The sequence below is a fragment of the Quercus suber genome, unplaced genomic scaffold, assembly GCF_002906115.3.
Source record: "Quercus suber isolate HL8 unplaced genomic scaffold, Cork oak 2.0 scaffold_46, whole genome shotgun sequence".
NCBI lineage: Eukaryota > Viridiplantae > Streptophyta > Magnoliopsida > Fagales > Fagaceae > Quercus > Quercus suber.
The window spans coordinates 379,476-397,692 of NW_027069511.1; the positions used below are offsets into that span (position 1 = coordinate 379,476).

The 18,217-nt window shown below is 34.4% G+C and overlaps 2 protein-coding genes across 2 annotated transcripts; both read left to right on the plus strand.

The window, feature by feature from the left end:
• LOC112029822 (disease resistance protein RPM1) lies at positions 1-9,553 on the plus strand. Its single transcript, XM_065771576.1, has 4 exons — positions 1-371; positions 5,890-6,013; positions 6,109-8,967; positions 9,282-9,553. Exon 3 carries the CDS (start codon positions 6,144-6,146, stop codon positions 7,083-7,085), a length of 942 nt encoding a protein of 313 aa, XP_065627648.1. The 5' UTR covers positions 1-371; positions 5,890-6,013; positions 6,109-6,143; the 3' UTR covers positions 7,086-8,967; positions 9,282-9,553.
• LOC136066776 (disease resistance protein RPM1-like) lies at positions 7,461-8,768 on the plus strand. Its single transcript, XM_065771616.1, has 2 exons — positions 7,461-8,401; positions 8,516-8,768. The coding sequence occupies exons 1-2, from the start codon at positions 7,461-7,463 to the stop codon at positions 8,766-8,768; spliced, it is 1,194 nt and encodes a 397-aa protein (XP_065627688.1).
• Positions 9,554-18,217: the final 8,664 nt, after the last annotated feature.

Here is an 18,217-nt window from a genome sequence, read left to right on the forward strand (position 1 = left end):
TTCCTCTAAGGGAATAAAGAGCCCGAGACACATCGAAGAAGACTATGAAAAAACGATAAGAAGAGCATCAAGGTTATTCGATATGGCCTTGGGAATAATTTTCTCTACAGTTCTTGTCTATGTAGATTTGGAGCAACTGATAGAGAAAATTCGAGGTCCCTATTTCCCTTCAACAGCGTTATGTGGCTCTTCTTTACCTTCATGAAAAAACCATTCAATCACCTTTAACCATCCCTATGATTTTAAGTAAAACATAATAAAAGTATAGCCAAACACTGCAGGAAAAAAGAAAGAAAAAGAAAGAGCTTTCTTCCAGCGTTCATGTGCACTGGTGTTTTTACCTGAGACAGCAATTTTTCCTCGGCTAAGAGGTTCGGTCAAATTCGCTTATCTTCTTTCTTCATTGTGTCTAATATAAATATCTATGCTATTTCTTATGACTCTGGTAGGGAGTAGGGACTATATTTTCCTTTTGTTTTATTTTTATGTTATTTTTCGTATTGAAATGGTTTTATGACTTTTATCTCTTGCTGCAGATATGCTTGTTATCATATATATATATATATATATATTAGGAAATTTAGGGGAAATCAATGTTTAGAAGCAAATCATCTCCAAGATAGTGTTTTCATTTTCCCTAACTTGAATGAATTCGTTAATGGGTTACAAGCAAATCATCTACAAGATACAACTAATCTAGTGTTTTCATTTTCTCAGTAGAATGACAATCTTAGCTTCACTATTGACCTTTGGCATCAGGTGTGCCAAATGCTAAATTTTTAGCATTTGACACACCAAACACTAAAAACCACCTATTTTAGATGTCTTAAATCTCAAAAATTTTGGCATCCAGTTACAACGATATTCTAAATTTGAGAGGGTATGGACAGATGTCATAAAATTTTTATTTATTTTTTATTCGAGTCTCTCTCTCTCTCTCTTGGTGTCCTTTGTCTTCTCTGCCTTCTCTCTTCTCTCAAAACTCCCTGCTTCAGTGTTTCCATGGCTCTCCATCTCTCTCTACACCAAATCTCCACTACTCCACCACATAGACCATCGCAAGCCACCCTCTGAGACCACCTTGTGGCGGAGGTGGATGGTTGGTGGCTGTGCTGGCCACTGGGTTGGGTTAGTTTTGAGTTAATATTATTTTAATATGTTGTATATATTATTTTAATGTATTGAATTGTAGAATAAAACATATGATGTAAGGTGTATTGTAAAGTGATGTGTTAAAATAGGAAAAGTAGCTTTTTGATGTGTCAAAATAGAATTTTTTACAACACATGATGCTAGTGCTCTTGTAAACTTAAAGAATCCTAGGAATTTACGGTGTGAAAAAAAAGGAAACAGAAAAAAAGAATATATGTGTCTATTTATAAACAATGAAGAGTTTTCAATGAAAAAACATTTGAAAAGTCACTTATGTTGGGATAAACACCCTAAAAGTTGCCAAGATTGTTACTAGTTGTTAGGGACTAAAAAAATTTCATTTCCCACAATCTCTTACGAAACTCTTCAAAAAAGAGACTTCTTGAAATGTCTCCTAGTGCAAGGCTCTTTAAAAATCATTTATTTATTTTTAATTAAAAAAAAAAACCTTGCAATACCTTGTTCGTATCTCTATCCAGCAAGGTCTTTTTTCCGAGTGAAAAACAATCTTGATCAAGCAACATTTTGAAACATGAATTTAGGCTAATTTCTAGCCAACTTTACTCAGCTCCTCTCTACTCCCTCTCCCTTCCCCCTCAATCCAAACATGACATTTAAGATGTTACCTCCTCAATAGGTAGCCTAAGCTAGAACCAAAACTCTTTGCCTTGGAGCTAGAGGAAGTACACACATGAAAGCATTTTAAAAACTAGAAATTCAGAACTAGTTAGCATTATTATGGCATTGTGCTACTTCCTGGATTAATAAGCATTTACAAGGGAAACCATAACTCTTGTTTAGAAGCTAACCATCTCTATGCTCACATAAGTAAAGTTCCTTCTTATGTCCATGTTACACAGATATTTAACTATTTAACTGTACTGTGAACTTTATTAAGAGTACAAAACTCATGCTTCGTACAACATAATGAACAACACTAATTCATTTTCAATGAAATTTTAAAATTTTTAGTGTTCAATTAACCACTTGTCAACATTTTATTATTATCCTTTAAATCTCTTTAGATCATATCTATTTGAATTTGAAGAGTTTTAGTCCTATTCTAATGGATGATACCTTTACCAATTCTTGAGACAAACTTTTGGTTAAAGGGTCTTCCAAGTTATCAATTTTATACTCATCGTTAGACTTATATGTTTAGACTTCCAATTGTACACTTTGTTGTATGCTTTTGACATGGTGGCTTCCATATCGGAGTACACCAAAATGTTTAGCATTGTGGCCATAACTTTATGTCCACATAAAAGATTGAAGAATCCATTAACAAAAATTGAGGTTGCAAGTTGTATGTGCAAGTTAGATTTGTAAGATTATATGAGAGAATGGATAATGCGTCTAATAGTACATTTAAGTATAAAAGCTTGAGAACAATAAAAAAGAAAGCTTTAATACTTTAACATCGAGAGAAATGGAAAGCATAACATGGAAAGTAAAGAAAGCATGGGAAAATAGGTGGAAAACCCTTTGGAATGGATGAAAAACCACAGGTGAGCAAAGGAAGAATGTCCCTTACTCTTTTGAGCTCTCTATTATGTGAAAATGAAAGCCCTTGTACAGGGGTGATGTTCTTCCCAAAGAAAGTCTTTTCTCTACCTCACTTCCCTACATAAACTTTCTGTTCTTTCTCTTGTTTTTCTCTAGGTTCTTGCCTCATTGTTCAACAACTTGTTTCTCTTATAGTACGAGGAATGTTGTGAGGTACATCAAGATAGGTGTCAAACCCTCATTCGCCAATTTCAAACACTAATACAGCTATGGTACTATACTAAGGCTGGAGGAGAGAGACAACACACCAATGTCAGGGTAGTGGAATGGAGGGTGGCTCTGCTACTGCATGAGGAGCAAATCTTGGACAAGGAAAGGGACATTAGGGACACTAGGAGTGATACACATGTCTTCAAAAGTGGTCTAGCACAAGTTCAGCTAATAAGGGGTGTTCAATAGCATTTGACCATAGGGGGTCACTATCTCCCTTTTGTGCAAGTGCTGGGTGTCCATGACAGGTACAAATTTCACTCTTCCCCAAGATGCTCACGCTGTTGGCACAGGCCAAAGATCCTCTCTTTTAGCCAACGTTTCCTTTCCTTTACTCACAGCTTTTTCACGTGTATGGCTCAGATCCAGCCACGTCAGCATTCTCACATGCCTTAGCTGGTGTAATGTACATTAGCCCCTTGACTGTCAATGGTGTTAATGACCAAAGTCATTGACAGTTACATCGTATCAGACTTCAATGCTGGTGTAATCATTCTAGCCATTTTGGTGTCGTATTGTTTCTCGCGCTTGGCAGACAGACATTACTCTTCATAAATGTCGTGTCTCTTCACTTGACTCCGGTTGGTGATTGAAAAGGAAAGAAATCTTCCTTTATTCTTCATTCCTTTTGCATCCATAAATTTTTTCTTCCTTCTAATCAGAAAAATCTCCATTGTAAGCAAGATGGCTAGCCCTGTGGGAATAATAAAGTGCTAGCTATAAAAGCTCATGTCAATACCTGGGTTGTTATGTGTAAGCAGTGACGCTTAATTTCCCTAAAGCAGTCCTAGTTCAAGTCGGAGACCACTACGACTCTGGAGTTGAGATCGCTGTTTTACTAAGTGAAGGTTCAATGCAGAGCACACCTTCATGATGCATAATGACCTGTCTTTGCCAGGTAATCTCTCTTTTACTAAAAGTTTAATATTAAAATGAGTGGGGGATTGTTGGAGCATTTTAATATTAAATAAATGAAAAAGAATAAAAAAGTCTCTCTCCTTTTCAATGTGGGATTAAACATTTTCACTAACTCCTCATCTCCCATATTTACTCCCATATCTTTTCATTTATGTTATTACATTTATTCATTTCATTTATTTAATATTAAACAATTAATGTGCGGAACATGAACATAAGCTAATGACGGAATTGATAAACAATCTAAACCAATTTAAAATCACATCCACAGTAGATAATAAATGGTAAAGATTAAGGGAAGAGAGATACAAACACAAAGACAACACGGCGATGTGTTATCGAAGAGGAAACCGAAGCTCTTGGAGTAAAACCTCTCCGCCGCCCTCCAAGCGGTCAATAATCCACTAGAAAATATATTTGGGATACATGAACAACAATAGACCCTCCAAGCCTAATCTTTCCAGGTATTTAAGCCCTCCAAACTTTTTGCTTCAACGAGGTTGTGTCGAACTTTTTTCTTCTCTAGCTTACCAGATTCCGCTATAACCCATAGCATTAACCAATAACCATTGGTCCCTTCCAAACTGCTTCCCTTAGCACCAAAAGACCTTCTCACAGACGTGGGTGTGGTGAGAAAAAGATTTGGTCAAGAATCTCTCAAGGATATATTAATGGAGAGGAAGAGAGTAGAGGAATTTGAAGAGTCTTTTAGTGAAGACTGGGGATGAGGCAATCTTATTTTTCTCTAGGGTTTCTCTCTCAAAATTCTCTCTGGAAGCTATCTACATTTTGTGGGTATAAGGATCTATATCTAGTGGTATGTGTTTGGAATACGAAGAGACAGTTGTTCCCAAACAGGGTAAGTTGGCGGCTTGGCCTCGCGACTGGTCTAAGTCGCGAGCTAACGGCTTGGCTAGCCTGAGACTTTTGTCTTGTAGTGCGACAGCTGGCGTGACCCTTCACCTCCCCGCATGCTTCTCACGTGTGCTACAGTTGGCAGCTTGCAAGTCGCGAGTTAGCCGCGAGTCCCTACTTCTTTGCACATTGTTGAGCAATTCTTCACACTCTCTCACACACTACCCTTACATGAATCTCACCTAAATACAAGGTTACTAAGTGCTAAATTACAAGCAAATTGGTACGGAATAAAGCCAACAAAATGGTTGATAAAATTCAACCTTGCAGAACTTAACAATGTTTTATCCCCCTATAGTCCCCTCTACCCCTGCATATACAGTAATAGAACTTAACAATGTTTTATCGTTGTTTATTTGTAGACGCTGTTAGAAAATTCAGAACTTTATTTTTGGTAGTAATTTTGAATTTTTGGAAGAGAAAGAAATAGTGCGTCCGTCCTTATTTGTTTATCTTTCTTGATTTCTAACACTTTTCTTTTTAATTATTTTAACAGTAGATATAGTACTCTGTTCCTAAGCCCCAAGGGAAAAAACTACATTAAGTGAATTTTTTGTAATGTAAGATTTCAAACTCTTTTTTAAGATTAGCTTAGACATGTACTTCTCCTTCATGAGGGGAATAATTATCATACATTTATCGTCGGGTTGAAGTTGTTGCTTATTAAGACAATTCATGAAACAAGATTATCTCTTTTATTTGTTCAGAACAGGTCAAATGCGTCCATTTTGTTACTTCTTTTACTTGAATTGTTTGTAAAGAATTTACGAAGGAATTGCAGAATTACTAATTTACTTCTCTTGCATCTTTTTTTTGCTTATTGTCTATTGTATCCTTAATTGTTGCACTCAAAATTGATCCTTACTCAATTTAGTAGGCACCTTAGGATTGCATCACTTAAAGTAATGGGTAAGTTAGATGCTAAATTCATATATTTCCATTTCTAACCTTCTCCAAGTTTGCTGTTATTTTAATGGATAAATATATAAAATAGATTTATATCTTTCCCCATTACATAGAATTTTGGGTCTCAGTTGGAAGCATAGAGTTGGGACTTTTGGCTTAAAGAACTTATTTGACATGGATCTTCGTGTGTCTGTTTCTAACTTATTGTTATAAAATTAATAGGCGATGGCTGTTTCATTCTATAGCACCTGATAGGCTTGTGGGAGATCAACCAGAGTAGTTCCAGCTTTATAAAATTTGGAAAGTCATTAAAGAAAGCAAGGACCTTGGCCTTACTGCTCACAAGGTAATATTGTGAAACATAGGCGAGTTTTTTATTCTTTTACATTTGAATGTAATTTTATTTCCATAACATCCGGTACTGAATTGGTTCATCATTAGTTAACTGTGGCCAGTGATCTAAGAAAGGAGGATAAATGGCAGAAAGCGCAGTCAGCTTAGTAATAGAGAATTTGGTCCCATTGTTAGTACAAGAAGCAAGATTGCTAGAGGGAATCCATGAAAAAGTCAAGAGCATCAAAGGTGAATTGGAGTTCATTCAATCTTTCCTTAGGGATGCTGATGTAAGGGCCGAGAAGGTAGACATGAGCAATGTTGAGAAAATATGGGTGAAACAGATAAGGGAAGAAGCTTATCACATAGAAGATGTCATTGATGAATACATACTTCATTGTACAAAAGGTCCTTATGGGCAAAGACAACGGTTCCATTTCCTCTTGAAAATTTTTCAATTTACCATAAAGCTGAAAGCAGGACATGTGATAGCCTCTAGGATTCAAGATATTAATAGAAATCTCCAGGAAAAGAGAGAGATTGCTATAAGATATCACTTCAACACTATAGAGCAAGGAGGACCAAGAAGTGATGCTAGAAATGTTGCATGGCTAGACCCTCGAGTGGCATCTCTTTTCATTGAGGAAGCTGAGGTTGTGGGTATTGAATCTCATAAAGACAAATTGATAAACTGGCTGGTAAAAGGACCATCTAATCGCACAGTGATTTCAGTGGTCGGCATTGGTGGTGTTGGCAAGACTACTCTTGTCAAGAAAGTGTATGACAATGAGAAGGTGGTAGCACAATTTGATTGTCATACTTGGATCACCGTGTCAAAATCTTACAAGATGGAAGAGCTATTCAGAGATATGATAAAGCAGTTCTACGAGGCAAGGAATGAGTTTGCACCTAAAGAAATTGACACAATGGAAGAGATAAAGATTATTAAAGTATTGAGGCAATATTTAGATGAACAAAGGTATGTAGTTGTTTTCGATGATGTATGGGATACAAATTTTTGGGAGCATGTAAAACTTGCTTTACCTAATAATAGGAAAGGTAGTGGAATTGTAATCACAACTTGAAATGAGAATGTTGCTCCCCCTCACATTGAATCTTCATCTTATTATGTGCACAAGCAACAACCTCTACCTTCGGAAAAAGCTTGGGAACTCTTCTGCAAGAAGGTGTTCCAACTTGAAGGGGGCAACTGTCCCCTTGAACTAGTTGAGCCATCACATAACATAGTTGAGAGATGTGAAGGATTGCCACTAGCAATTGTGGCTATAGGTGGTCTTTTGTCAACCAAAGACAAGGTTGTGTCTGAGTGGAACAAATGGCCTTGTAGTCTTAGTTTTGAGTTAGAAACTAATTCACGTCTAAGAAGTATCTCCAAAATTCTCTCTCTCAGTTATCATGATCTACCTTACAATCTTAAAGCTTGTTTCTTATATTTTGGCATGTTTCCAGAGGCTTACTCCATTAATTGTGTAAGACAAATTCGACTATGGATAGCTGAAGGTTTTGTAAAAGAAAAGCAAGGAAAAATATTGGAAGACGTTGCACAAGACTACCTAAAACAACTCATTTATAGAAGCCTGGTTCAAGTGGAATGGGTTGATTATGATGGTAGTGTTAGAACTTGTCGAGTTCATGATATGATCCGTGAAGTCATTGTTTCTAGGTCAGAGGAATTGAGTTGTTGTCATGTTTCAATAAGGGATTGCTCAAGTTTTGATGGAATTGGTCGATGCCTCTCTATTCATAACAATTTGGATACTCCATTGGAGAGAACTACTAGTTCCAAAACTCGTTCTATTATTGTTTCTCGAGCAGATGAAGTGCCCAATTCTTTTCTTAGTACTTGTTTTGAAAATTTCAAGCTCATGAAAGTAATGGATTTTGAATGTGCTCCTATTACTTACATTCCTAAAGAAGTGGGAAACCTATTCCATCTAAGGTATTTAAGCCTTAGAGGTATGAAAGTACAGATGCTTCCTAAATCCATAAATAAACTACACAACCTAGAGACTTTGGATTTGAAACGTTCCCTTGTGTCCGAGCTACCAACGGAGATCAGTGGGCTTTGTAAGTTAAGATATCTTGCTGGCTACATCCAAAATGATGATATTGAATACCATATAAACTCTCGAAAAGCAATAAAGGTACCAAGTGGCATTGGGCATTTAGAGTCCTTACATAAGCTTTATAATGTTGAAGCTTGTAGCAATGCCTTCATTGCAGAATTGGGAAAGTTGAGGTTGTTGAGGAGGTTGGAAATCACTAAATTGAAGAGAGAAAATGGTAAGACTTTATGCATTGCACTAAAGAAAATGAGCGACCTCCGATCGTTGAGAATTTGTGCAACAAGTGAAGAAGAAATTCTTGAATTACAATCGATGTCTTCCCCTCCGCCCTTCTTACAATGTCTCATCCTAGTTGGGCGACTTGAAAAGTTGCCATAATGGATTTCCAATCTGAAGAATATAGTTACCATTGCCTTATATTGGTCAAGATTAGCAAATGATCCATTAAAGGTCCTTCAAGCTCTACCTAATTTGATGAATCTTCGGTTTCTTGATGGATATGAAGGCAAGCAATTGCATTTTGAGGGAGGAGGCTTCCAGAAACTCAAGTATCTAACGCTTGAAAAGTTGGGAGGATTAAATAGATTGAAAATAGATGATGGTGCCTTACCTCATCTTGAAAAGCTTCGAATTGGACACTCCCCACATTTGAAAGAGGTGCCCTTGGAGTTCATCATCTGAAAGGCCTAAAAAATCTTGAATGTTATGAAATGCCAAGGGAATTCGTGCTTAGCATGCAACTAGATGAAGGCCCTAATTTTTGGAAAGTCAAGCATGTTCACTCTATTAGTTTCTGGTATAGGATTCAAGGGGAAAAGTATAAAACTTACAAGCTTGGTGATCCAGAGTTGTTGGATCTTTTACGAAGCTAATTCAAGAGGTAAGAACCAAAGTGCCTCACCACTTTCTAGAATTTGTAGGTATAATCCTTTAAGCTATTACACTATTATATTTATGACGTACATTAACAATAGTTCATAGTTGCAATAAAAACTTTTTCTTCTCTTTTTATTCTTTTATTGCCACAAAATGAAAGATATAATTAATACAGAAGGAAATGGTCCAAATTATTACTACAACCTTTTTATCCTTTTTTTCCCCCTCTTTCTCATACTTTGTTCCTAATTAAATAGCTTTTATTATAACAATTAGCTTGAAACTAATCAATAATTATGGCATTTTATGTGGTCTTAGGGGAAATTTGGCCACCAGATTATCTGGGTTTTGTATAAGCAAATTTGGTTGGATTTGTCCCCATCAAAGCCACTGGATTGGACTCAACACAAGGATACCAACCAAAAATAAGAGGGTCTTCTTCATTTGGAGGTTTTTTTTCCCCCTTTTTCTTTTTTGGTTTCTATTTGGTTTCTGAGAAAGTTTGCTAGGGGGAAATTTGTTGAATTCTATGTGTTCTAAAATTTCAATTCCCTATTGGTTATTTCTGTTTAGGGTGTTTCTCAATTGTATAGAGGTGAGATGATGTGGAATGTATTTATGAATTCAAGGATTTAAGATAGAAAAATCAAGGTGCTTTTGTGTTTGGTTGCCATAAAAGTCAAAGAAAATCTAGGATTTCTAATTTTATTTTTGTTAGGGGCCATTTTTTGTTGCATAGCCATGTGTTGTCTGCTGGAGGGGTGACCTTGCTGGACTCGGATTTATCTAGGGAGTTGCGTCCAGAACTCGACATTGGGTTGCATAATCCAACAACTTCTGGTGTAATTTTAGGCCTACAAAATGGGTAAAGTCCAAAGTCTAAGAATCATGATAATGGTTGAAATAATAGTTGAATAAAGTATTATGTATCTAGTGAAATATTTTTGATTGAATGATAAGTTAAAGATCATAATGATGTATATTAGGTGATGTCCAATATTAGGGAATAATTAATTAAGTGTCATATGTCCAAAAAGAGATGGGTCAAAAGTAGTCCATGTCTAGCTGTGATATAGTTCATGTAATAAGGTATGTCCAGTAGAGGTTTATGTTAAAATGATATGTGTCTAGCAGTGATAGATCAATTTATTAGCTAGTGTATGTGTTTATTAGATAGTAATGTAATAGTAAAGTAATTTGTATTTAAAGGTGAAATAGTCATATATTCAATGATGTAAATTTAGAGAAATGGAAACATAGTCACTTATCTTTCTATGGTTTGTAGCTCCAGCTGTATAGCGTCAGTGAGTTGATAGTATTCCGGCAAAATGACTCTAGTAGTGGAGAGACAATTTGCCATAATAACTACAAGATTGAAGGGAAAAAAATGAGTGCAATTGGAGGGAGAGAGAGTATGTCTAGCTGTGTGTAGAGGTTGGTTAAGTTTGTTCCCTTTATTATGCACTTAAATGAATTTCCCCTTGATAATAATCTTTTAGTTATTAGAAGTTATAAATAGTATTGCCTTCCATGAGAAGGACTTTTGTAAGATAAGTTTGTGCCTTCCATGAGAAGGGATGAGGTCTTGGTGCCTTCTAGGAGAAAGGCTTTAGTATTAGAAGTTTATGCTTTCCAAAAGAAAGACTTTTGTAAGAAGTATTTGTGCCTTTTAGGAGAAGGGGTATTAGAAGTTTACGCCTTTTATGAGAAGGGCTTTTATTATGAGTGTTTGATATCTCTTGAGAAGTATGGAGATGGTAAAAAAATATAGATGTTTTATGGGATGTAGTATTTGTAATTTGTATGGGTAATTAGTATGGGTATTTGGTGAGAGATGGGTTTCTAATATATGTGAGAAATATGTATAGCTAAGTTGTGAGAGATATAATTTGTAAGATGTATGAAAGATATATAAGATGGTAAAGGAATGATATTAGAGCTACTGGATAGATTGTAGTGATAGCTTGTGTTGCTTTCCAAGATATGGGATTTTGTAAGAGAAATAGAGAAAGAGATGTTTAGAGATATAGGCAGCAAGATAGATGTATTTTCTGAATATGGAGAATAAGAGAATGAGCATAAGATGAGTAATGGTGTGTTGTAGCAATGTGACTTGGTCCTTTTATATAAAGCCAAGTTTGAAACTAAGTCAGTTTAGTTGAAGGAAAGACTAGCAAAAAAGGAAAAGATTTTAGTAAGAAAAAGATAGTTTATTTAGTTGGTTTTGGTTTTTAGTCAAATAAGGAAATTCTATAATGTTAAGGCTGCTACATCAGTTGTTACATCTATTCTGAAACAACTATCACAGCTGTCTGAAAAAGCTGCCATAGCTATCATAGAAAGTTGTTGCTTAGAGCTGAAGTAGACGAGGTTCGCTAGATGATATTAGGCTGCTAGAGGGAATATTCAGCATTTATTTCTTTGATTTAGCTGAAAATGGTAAGATCTCTTTTAAGGATATCTTGCTATTTTGAGTATTGCAATTGACGGTTGGGATTGAGCATTAAATGGTTGGTGATGTCACTTTCAGCCAGGTGTCAAGTGTTGAACACACTGCTGGCGTTTTGCTGGAAAGGTTTTCTTCTTTGGGTATATATAGTTTTGGTCCATGATTTTATTACAATACATTTTTAGTAAGTAATAAAATGATTGATTGACAGTTAATGAAGTTTTAGAGAACTAGTAAAAGTCTCATTGTGTTGTGACTTACCTTAGTGAGCAAGAAGAGCATTTAATGCTCTACTCAGACAGCTGGCAGGGGAATATTTGGTCTAATTATGGTAGAAGGCTGCTGGGTATTAAAGATATTATGAATATTTATATTTGAAGATTAAAGATAGCCAACAGATTTAGCCATGTGTTTGAGTTGGATTTTAGTTGAAAATAGTAATATAGTTTATATGGAATAATATAATTATGTTTCTAAATTCCTATAGAAACAGCTATAGATTGAATGAATAGTTATTTGGTTAGCATTTAGATGGCTGGAGTTTTTAAGTATTTGTTATATAATGAGTATTAAGTTTTTAGTCAAAGAGCAGTTAGGAGTTCTCTCATTTTAAGTGTTTATATGATAAGAAAGGCTTACTAGATGTTGTCCACTACACATTGGCCCGTCAGAGTTCAGAGAATTGGAGAAGACATGCCAAATAACATGTTTTTTTTTTTTTTTTTTTTTATCAACTTTAAACCCCTAGAGCTTTACTGAACATATTTCTTGACCCTCTAAACCACAACTCTCAAAGTTTCCCTAAAAAGACTCATGAGCTTGGATCATGAGCCAAAGCTGAGATGACATACCTTGAGCTTTGCTGTCATTTTGTGTAAATATGAGCTTTTGTTGGGGAAACCGCTTTCCATGAATATGAGACAGGTAATGTAAGCCATGAACTTTGATTCATTACTTGAGTCCGATCCATATATTTATGTTGATAATGTCATGGGTCATGAGCCTCATTGATGAAGAGGAAATGTGGACCATGAATCCGCTTCTTGAAGCGAATATGTTGTGGTCCATGTGAGCCCAATTCATGTAGTTGAATGAGATATAAGCTTATTTTGGGCTTTAAATAGATTTACCCAAAAGTCAATAATATGTTGATGTAGCATGGGTTGCCAATGAAGTAATGCCATGTGGCATGAAAAAATAGTCCTCAACAGTTTTCTGCCTTTAAAATTTGCGAATTATTATTATTTATTTTTTAAGTAAATGCTGACGTGACATTTTAAAATATATATTTAGCAATATTTTCATTATTTTATTTGCCATATCAACATCAAATATGCCAACTGTGTAAACCGTTTGCCACTTAAATATTTTCCATTACTAAGTTAATGGTAGTGATCAAATGTAAGTTGAAAATAGCAAAAATCAAATTGATTGCTATCAAAATGCAGGGGCCAAATTAATTGTGACTCCAAAATCTAGGGACCACATGGCATGATAAAATGACGTGTCATATTGAAAATGACATGGAATTATTTTATTGGACGAACTAGATACACGTGGCAAGTTTATGTGGCACTTAACGGAAAATATGAACAAAATGACTATTGATGCAAAGTACAAATAGAATATAATTTTAAGGGAAAAATCTAAATTCTGAAACTTTAAGAGTGTAAAATCTAAAAATTTCCTAATTTTAGGGGTGTAGTTTGCATTATAACCTTAAAAAAAAATAGTGGCATAAATATACATATATACTAAGAAATTGTATATGTCATTAATTACATAATAATAATAATTCTAACCATTTTAAAAAATATTGATAAATAAATCTATATATATAGAGAAACTCAAATTAGAATTCTAAATTAGAGTTCTAGTTTTGCGTCATGTGTCATAAATTATTTACTCTTTAAGAGTTTTATTTCTTATTTTTAGAATCAAATGCAGGGGCACATCATAAATATTCATCTAAGTGAGTTATTATGTACAAAAACCAAGGAATCCAGAATAAATGAATCATAAAAAAAAAAAAAAAAAAAAAAACCTTCACAATAATATAGTTAAAAAAAGTATTAATATATGTGCACAACTAATCAGCCACAACTTTAAATTTGAAATAATTGAGATAATCGATAGCATGTTTATAACTTATTTGTAGTAAAGTATGATTCTACAAATTATTGTTTGATTCTTTGTTCGGTCACTCGGGGAAGTTTAGCCAATTTTGAAGACTAGACTTAGTGTTACTCATGACCAACGGCCAAAATGGGGATACGTACCCCTTTCGGCGAAAAGTTCCAGCAAAATACTCCATTTTTTAAACTATTTAGGGATATGCCTCTGTTTTGAAACTCGATTTTCTAAAATTCAAGTTTCAATGTAAAACTTGATTTTTAGAAAAACGAGTTATAGCCAAATTAAACTTTAAAAAAAAAAAAAAATTGTAGAACTCGAGTTCCACTCAAGGAACTCGAGTTCCACTTGAAAATTTTCAAGAAACTCGAGTTTCACACTAAAACTCGATTTTGATAAAATCAAGTTTCAAAATAGGAGCACATCCCTAAATAGTTTCAGAAATTGGGTATTTTGCTGGAACTTTTCACCAAAAGGGGTATATCCCCATTTTGTCCCATGACCAGCTAATATATATGTTGGGGATTTTACCATAACAATGAAAGAACAAAATGAACACATCAAGTAAATAGAAATTAGTGATTGACTTAGAGGCACAATTGAATGTTATCTTTAGACAATATTTGTTTTCATACGCAAGTTGCTAAAGGGTTTTTACAAGCTTATCCTTAGGATACAACTAAGTTTATTAGGTCTACAAATAGAAATTTTGGAGAATACTCACAGAATTTCTTGTGTTTCTTTGTACCCATAGGATTTCAAGTGAAACATCGTTACTCTCCATACGTACCTTTTGAAGGTTTATAACCCAATGAGTATAAATAGAGGTTAATGTTCACTTGAAATCCATAGGGTTATAATCCTTCAAAAGGTACGTATGGAGAGTAATGATGTCTCATAACCCTTCAAAATGAGCATCAATTGAGTCAGATAGAAGCTTCAGATCAATTTTCTTGATCAATTCGATTGATCAAGCAAGAGCTTTGACCGATCGAGAAGCCTTTCTCACTGCTTCGATTGATCGATCTGAAGTCTCGACCGATCGAACATCCTAAAACTTGAATTTTCACAAAGAAAATTCCAGATCTCGAAATTCCATTTTATTCATTTTACAAATAAATACTCTCAAATCTTATATTATTATTACAATCTATTCTTGTATATACCTATATATACAACAATATTTCTATCTATGTCAAATAAAAAAAAAATTTATATGTTACTTGGTGTTATTCATGACCTACTAGAGATGTGCTTTTAAGGTAATTATGAATTGTAGTTGTGTTATTATTTTAAGAATATCAATTATTTTCAAGTTTTTATTTTTATTTTTATGAAAAGACAAGTAAATTTATTCAGATGAAGATAAATTCAATATATCATAAGCTAAAGCAGACTTAAGGAATACTCAAGTTTTTTATTTTATTTTATTTTTTATTATTATTATGGGCCCACTACCTAAGTTATTTAAGAATCTAGGTCCTTAGCATATTGTGCTAAAAAATGTGTTCGTTTATTTCCTAATCGCTTAACATGCAACACTTGCACGGAGTGAAAATCTTGTAATCTAAGACACATGCTTGAAACAATGTTGCTGATACCAACTGGGGGAGTACTTAGGCCTCTCAAAGTATCACATACCACAAGAGAAACACATTCAAAATGAGCATCCCTTATACCAACATCCCAAGAAAAATCTATTGCCTCTACAAAAGCTATAGCTTCGGCCTCTAGAGGGCCAAAAGGATACCACAACTTCTTATTTAAGGCAGTCACAACTCTGCCCTCATGATCTCGGATCACAGCTCCCACTCCCAATTCCTGTTGCTATGTGAAGATTGTTTTATTGGTGTTGATCTAGTACCAAGGAGGCTTCAAACTAATCACAAGGGTTGTTCTCTATGATGGGTCAAGAAGTCTGAAAATTCGCTATTTGGAACTCATCAATCAAAGCTCATGCTTCTGGATTATTTGAGAGAGAGAGAGAGAGAGAGAGAGAGAGAGAGAGAGAGAGAGAGAGAGAGAGAGAGAGAGAGAGAGAGAGCTCTATTGACAAAATATAATATATATATATATATATATAGGTTAGGTTCAAGTTATACCTAGTATAACTTTAAAGAATATTACATCACCTAATATTTTTTAATTATATGTGAATTTTGATAAATCAACCGCTAGATTACATTATCTTTATATATTCTTCATACTTACAAAATTTAAAGATGATCAAACATTGCTTAGAGTTATACTAGTGTTGAAACCTCATTTTGCAACCCGCATTTAACCTTACCTGGAAGGTAAAAGAGTAATTTTGCCTTGAAAATATGCATCTTGATTCTAGTCATTAGATCCTTAATCTCATTTCACTAAAATGATCTTGATGTTGTAATGATCAAATCGACTGGTCATAAGCCCTAATCGGACCACCAGATTGAAAGTTATCATCAAATCAAGTTTTAATAGCTGAGATGCACTCTCACAAATTAAGTCCAACTACATGTGATTATGAACAATTGATTTCAATTGGTTATAAGTATAATTAATTTGAGATCAATGATGTGTCATAATTTGATTAGTTAGGACTACATTTTATGGTAGGGTTGTGCACACTTAATTAACTAAATAGTTAAACATTAATTATTCAATGAGTAATTTGTATAATTATCTTTTAATTAAGGTAAATTTGGAACTAATTAAGTCTGAAATGGGAGTGATTGGAGCCTATTAATGTTAATTGGAAACTAATTTGGGACCTATTAATGCTAATTGTGCTGAAATTATTTTCTAACAAATGACATTTGCTCACCATTTTGTTGATATCTCTTAGAATATTTTGAATCTGTGAATAAGGTTAATTTACCCAAAAACTAGACATCCGGGGCTTCAATTTGAGCATAAGAAGGAGACAATTTTAATCAAAATTCAGTAAGATATGATTTTCTGAATTTGGCTCTACAGGTTGTTATAGTAGCTACGGAAAAGCCAAATTTTGCTTGCTCCTTACTCCCACCAATCTTTACATTTAATGCCCCTGATTTTCCTAAAGGATAAAATAAGGTCTAGGATCATGATTCTTTGTAAATCCTTATTAAATGACCTTCCATTCATATTTTTTCTATCACTACTATATAAACCCCCCCTCTCCACATTCCAGGACAGAAAAACCCCCATCTCTTCTCCCCTTTTGAGTTCTAGTGAAGTAGAATAATCTTGTCATATCTTGGTCTTCCTAAGACTTAAGGTACTGGGTGAGACTCACTCTCCCTCTCCTAGCTCTTCTTTTCCTCCACCCTTACGACCTCCACCAAGAGTCTCCTCCTTTATCTTATGGATCTTGCATGAATGTATAATCCATTTCCCTAACTTGTTTTTTGTGTTGTCATGATGAGAATTTAAGATGAAAGCATGATAGTAATTATTTAAATTCTCTTGAATGTGTGTGAATGTTCTTATGTGTTTCTTCACATGTTCTTGGTTGTTCATCATATGTTTATGTATTACACTAGTTTTAATCTTAAATCTACATGAAAAACATGTTTGTTTCATAATTCTTTCAAATCCTTGAATCTAGGTTATCATCATCCACACACATTCACTAGAATTTATTTTTCATTCCAAATGCAATGCTTAATAAATTGAATTAAAGTTTATCCATGCACACATATTAAATTTAACATGTAAATTGATTCACATATTGGATGATATGATATGAATGTTGGCCACCATAGTCTAGAAGACCGGTTTCACTAGGCAAGGTGGGTGCTTAACACCTTCCTACCTTATAACATAGCCTCTGAGCTTAGATCAAGGGTTGATAGATCAATATTTATCCTTATAATTTTTAATTTTTAGATTGTAACTAGGAACCAAAGCTATGTACTTTATCTTAGATTGTATCTAGGACCAAAGCCATGTAATTTTCCTATGATCAATGTAAATTCAATTGCAAATTAATAAAATGAGGAATTTTTCAATTTTGGGTTTCTTATTTATTCCAATAATTAAAGAAGTGGTAACTCCATTGCAAAACCCTTAATCTAAAGGGAAAAATATAATTAGTTAAACTTCCATTTTGAAAGGCAATAACATGACTCCACCCATTCACGTGAGTTTGGCTCAACACTCCATAAAAAGGGCTAAGGGCGCGGTCTCTCACAACTAGGTGTGACTTGAAACCGACCCTCTGTGTGTGTGTGTGTGCGTGCGCGCGCACGTGTGTGTCTATATATATATATATATATAAGTGTATCTAGATAAATATAGGGTCTGCTTGGATACGACTTATTTGCTGAAAACTGAAAACTTATTGCTGAAAACACTGTAGCAAAATAATTTTTAAAGATGTGAATAGTTTTGTGGGACCCAAAAATACATCGGTATACGCTTTTGCTGAGTTTGGTGGTCCCATAAACAGTATTGTGGGACCCCAAAAAAAGGCCAAACACAGGTGAAATATAATTTCAGCCGTTGGCAAACGCACACATAATATATACATAATTGCATAATTCCTCAAGTTTTTAATGTTGTCTTTGGGTGAAAATTTTGGATTGTTTCTATGTAGTTTGGGTTGGATTTTGTTGAGCCAATTCCAAATGTCATTGTTTTGTGAGGTGGGATTCAATGTTGGCTTAAGAAAAATTTGTTCATTACATTAATGATTGGCAAGAGTCAA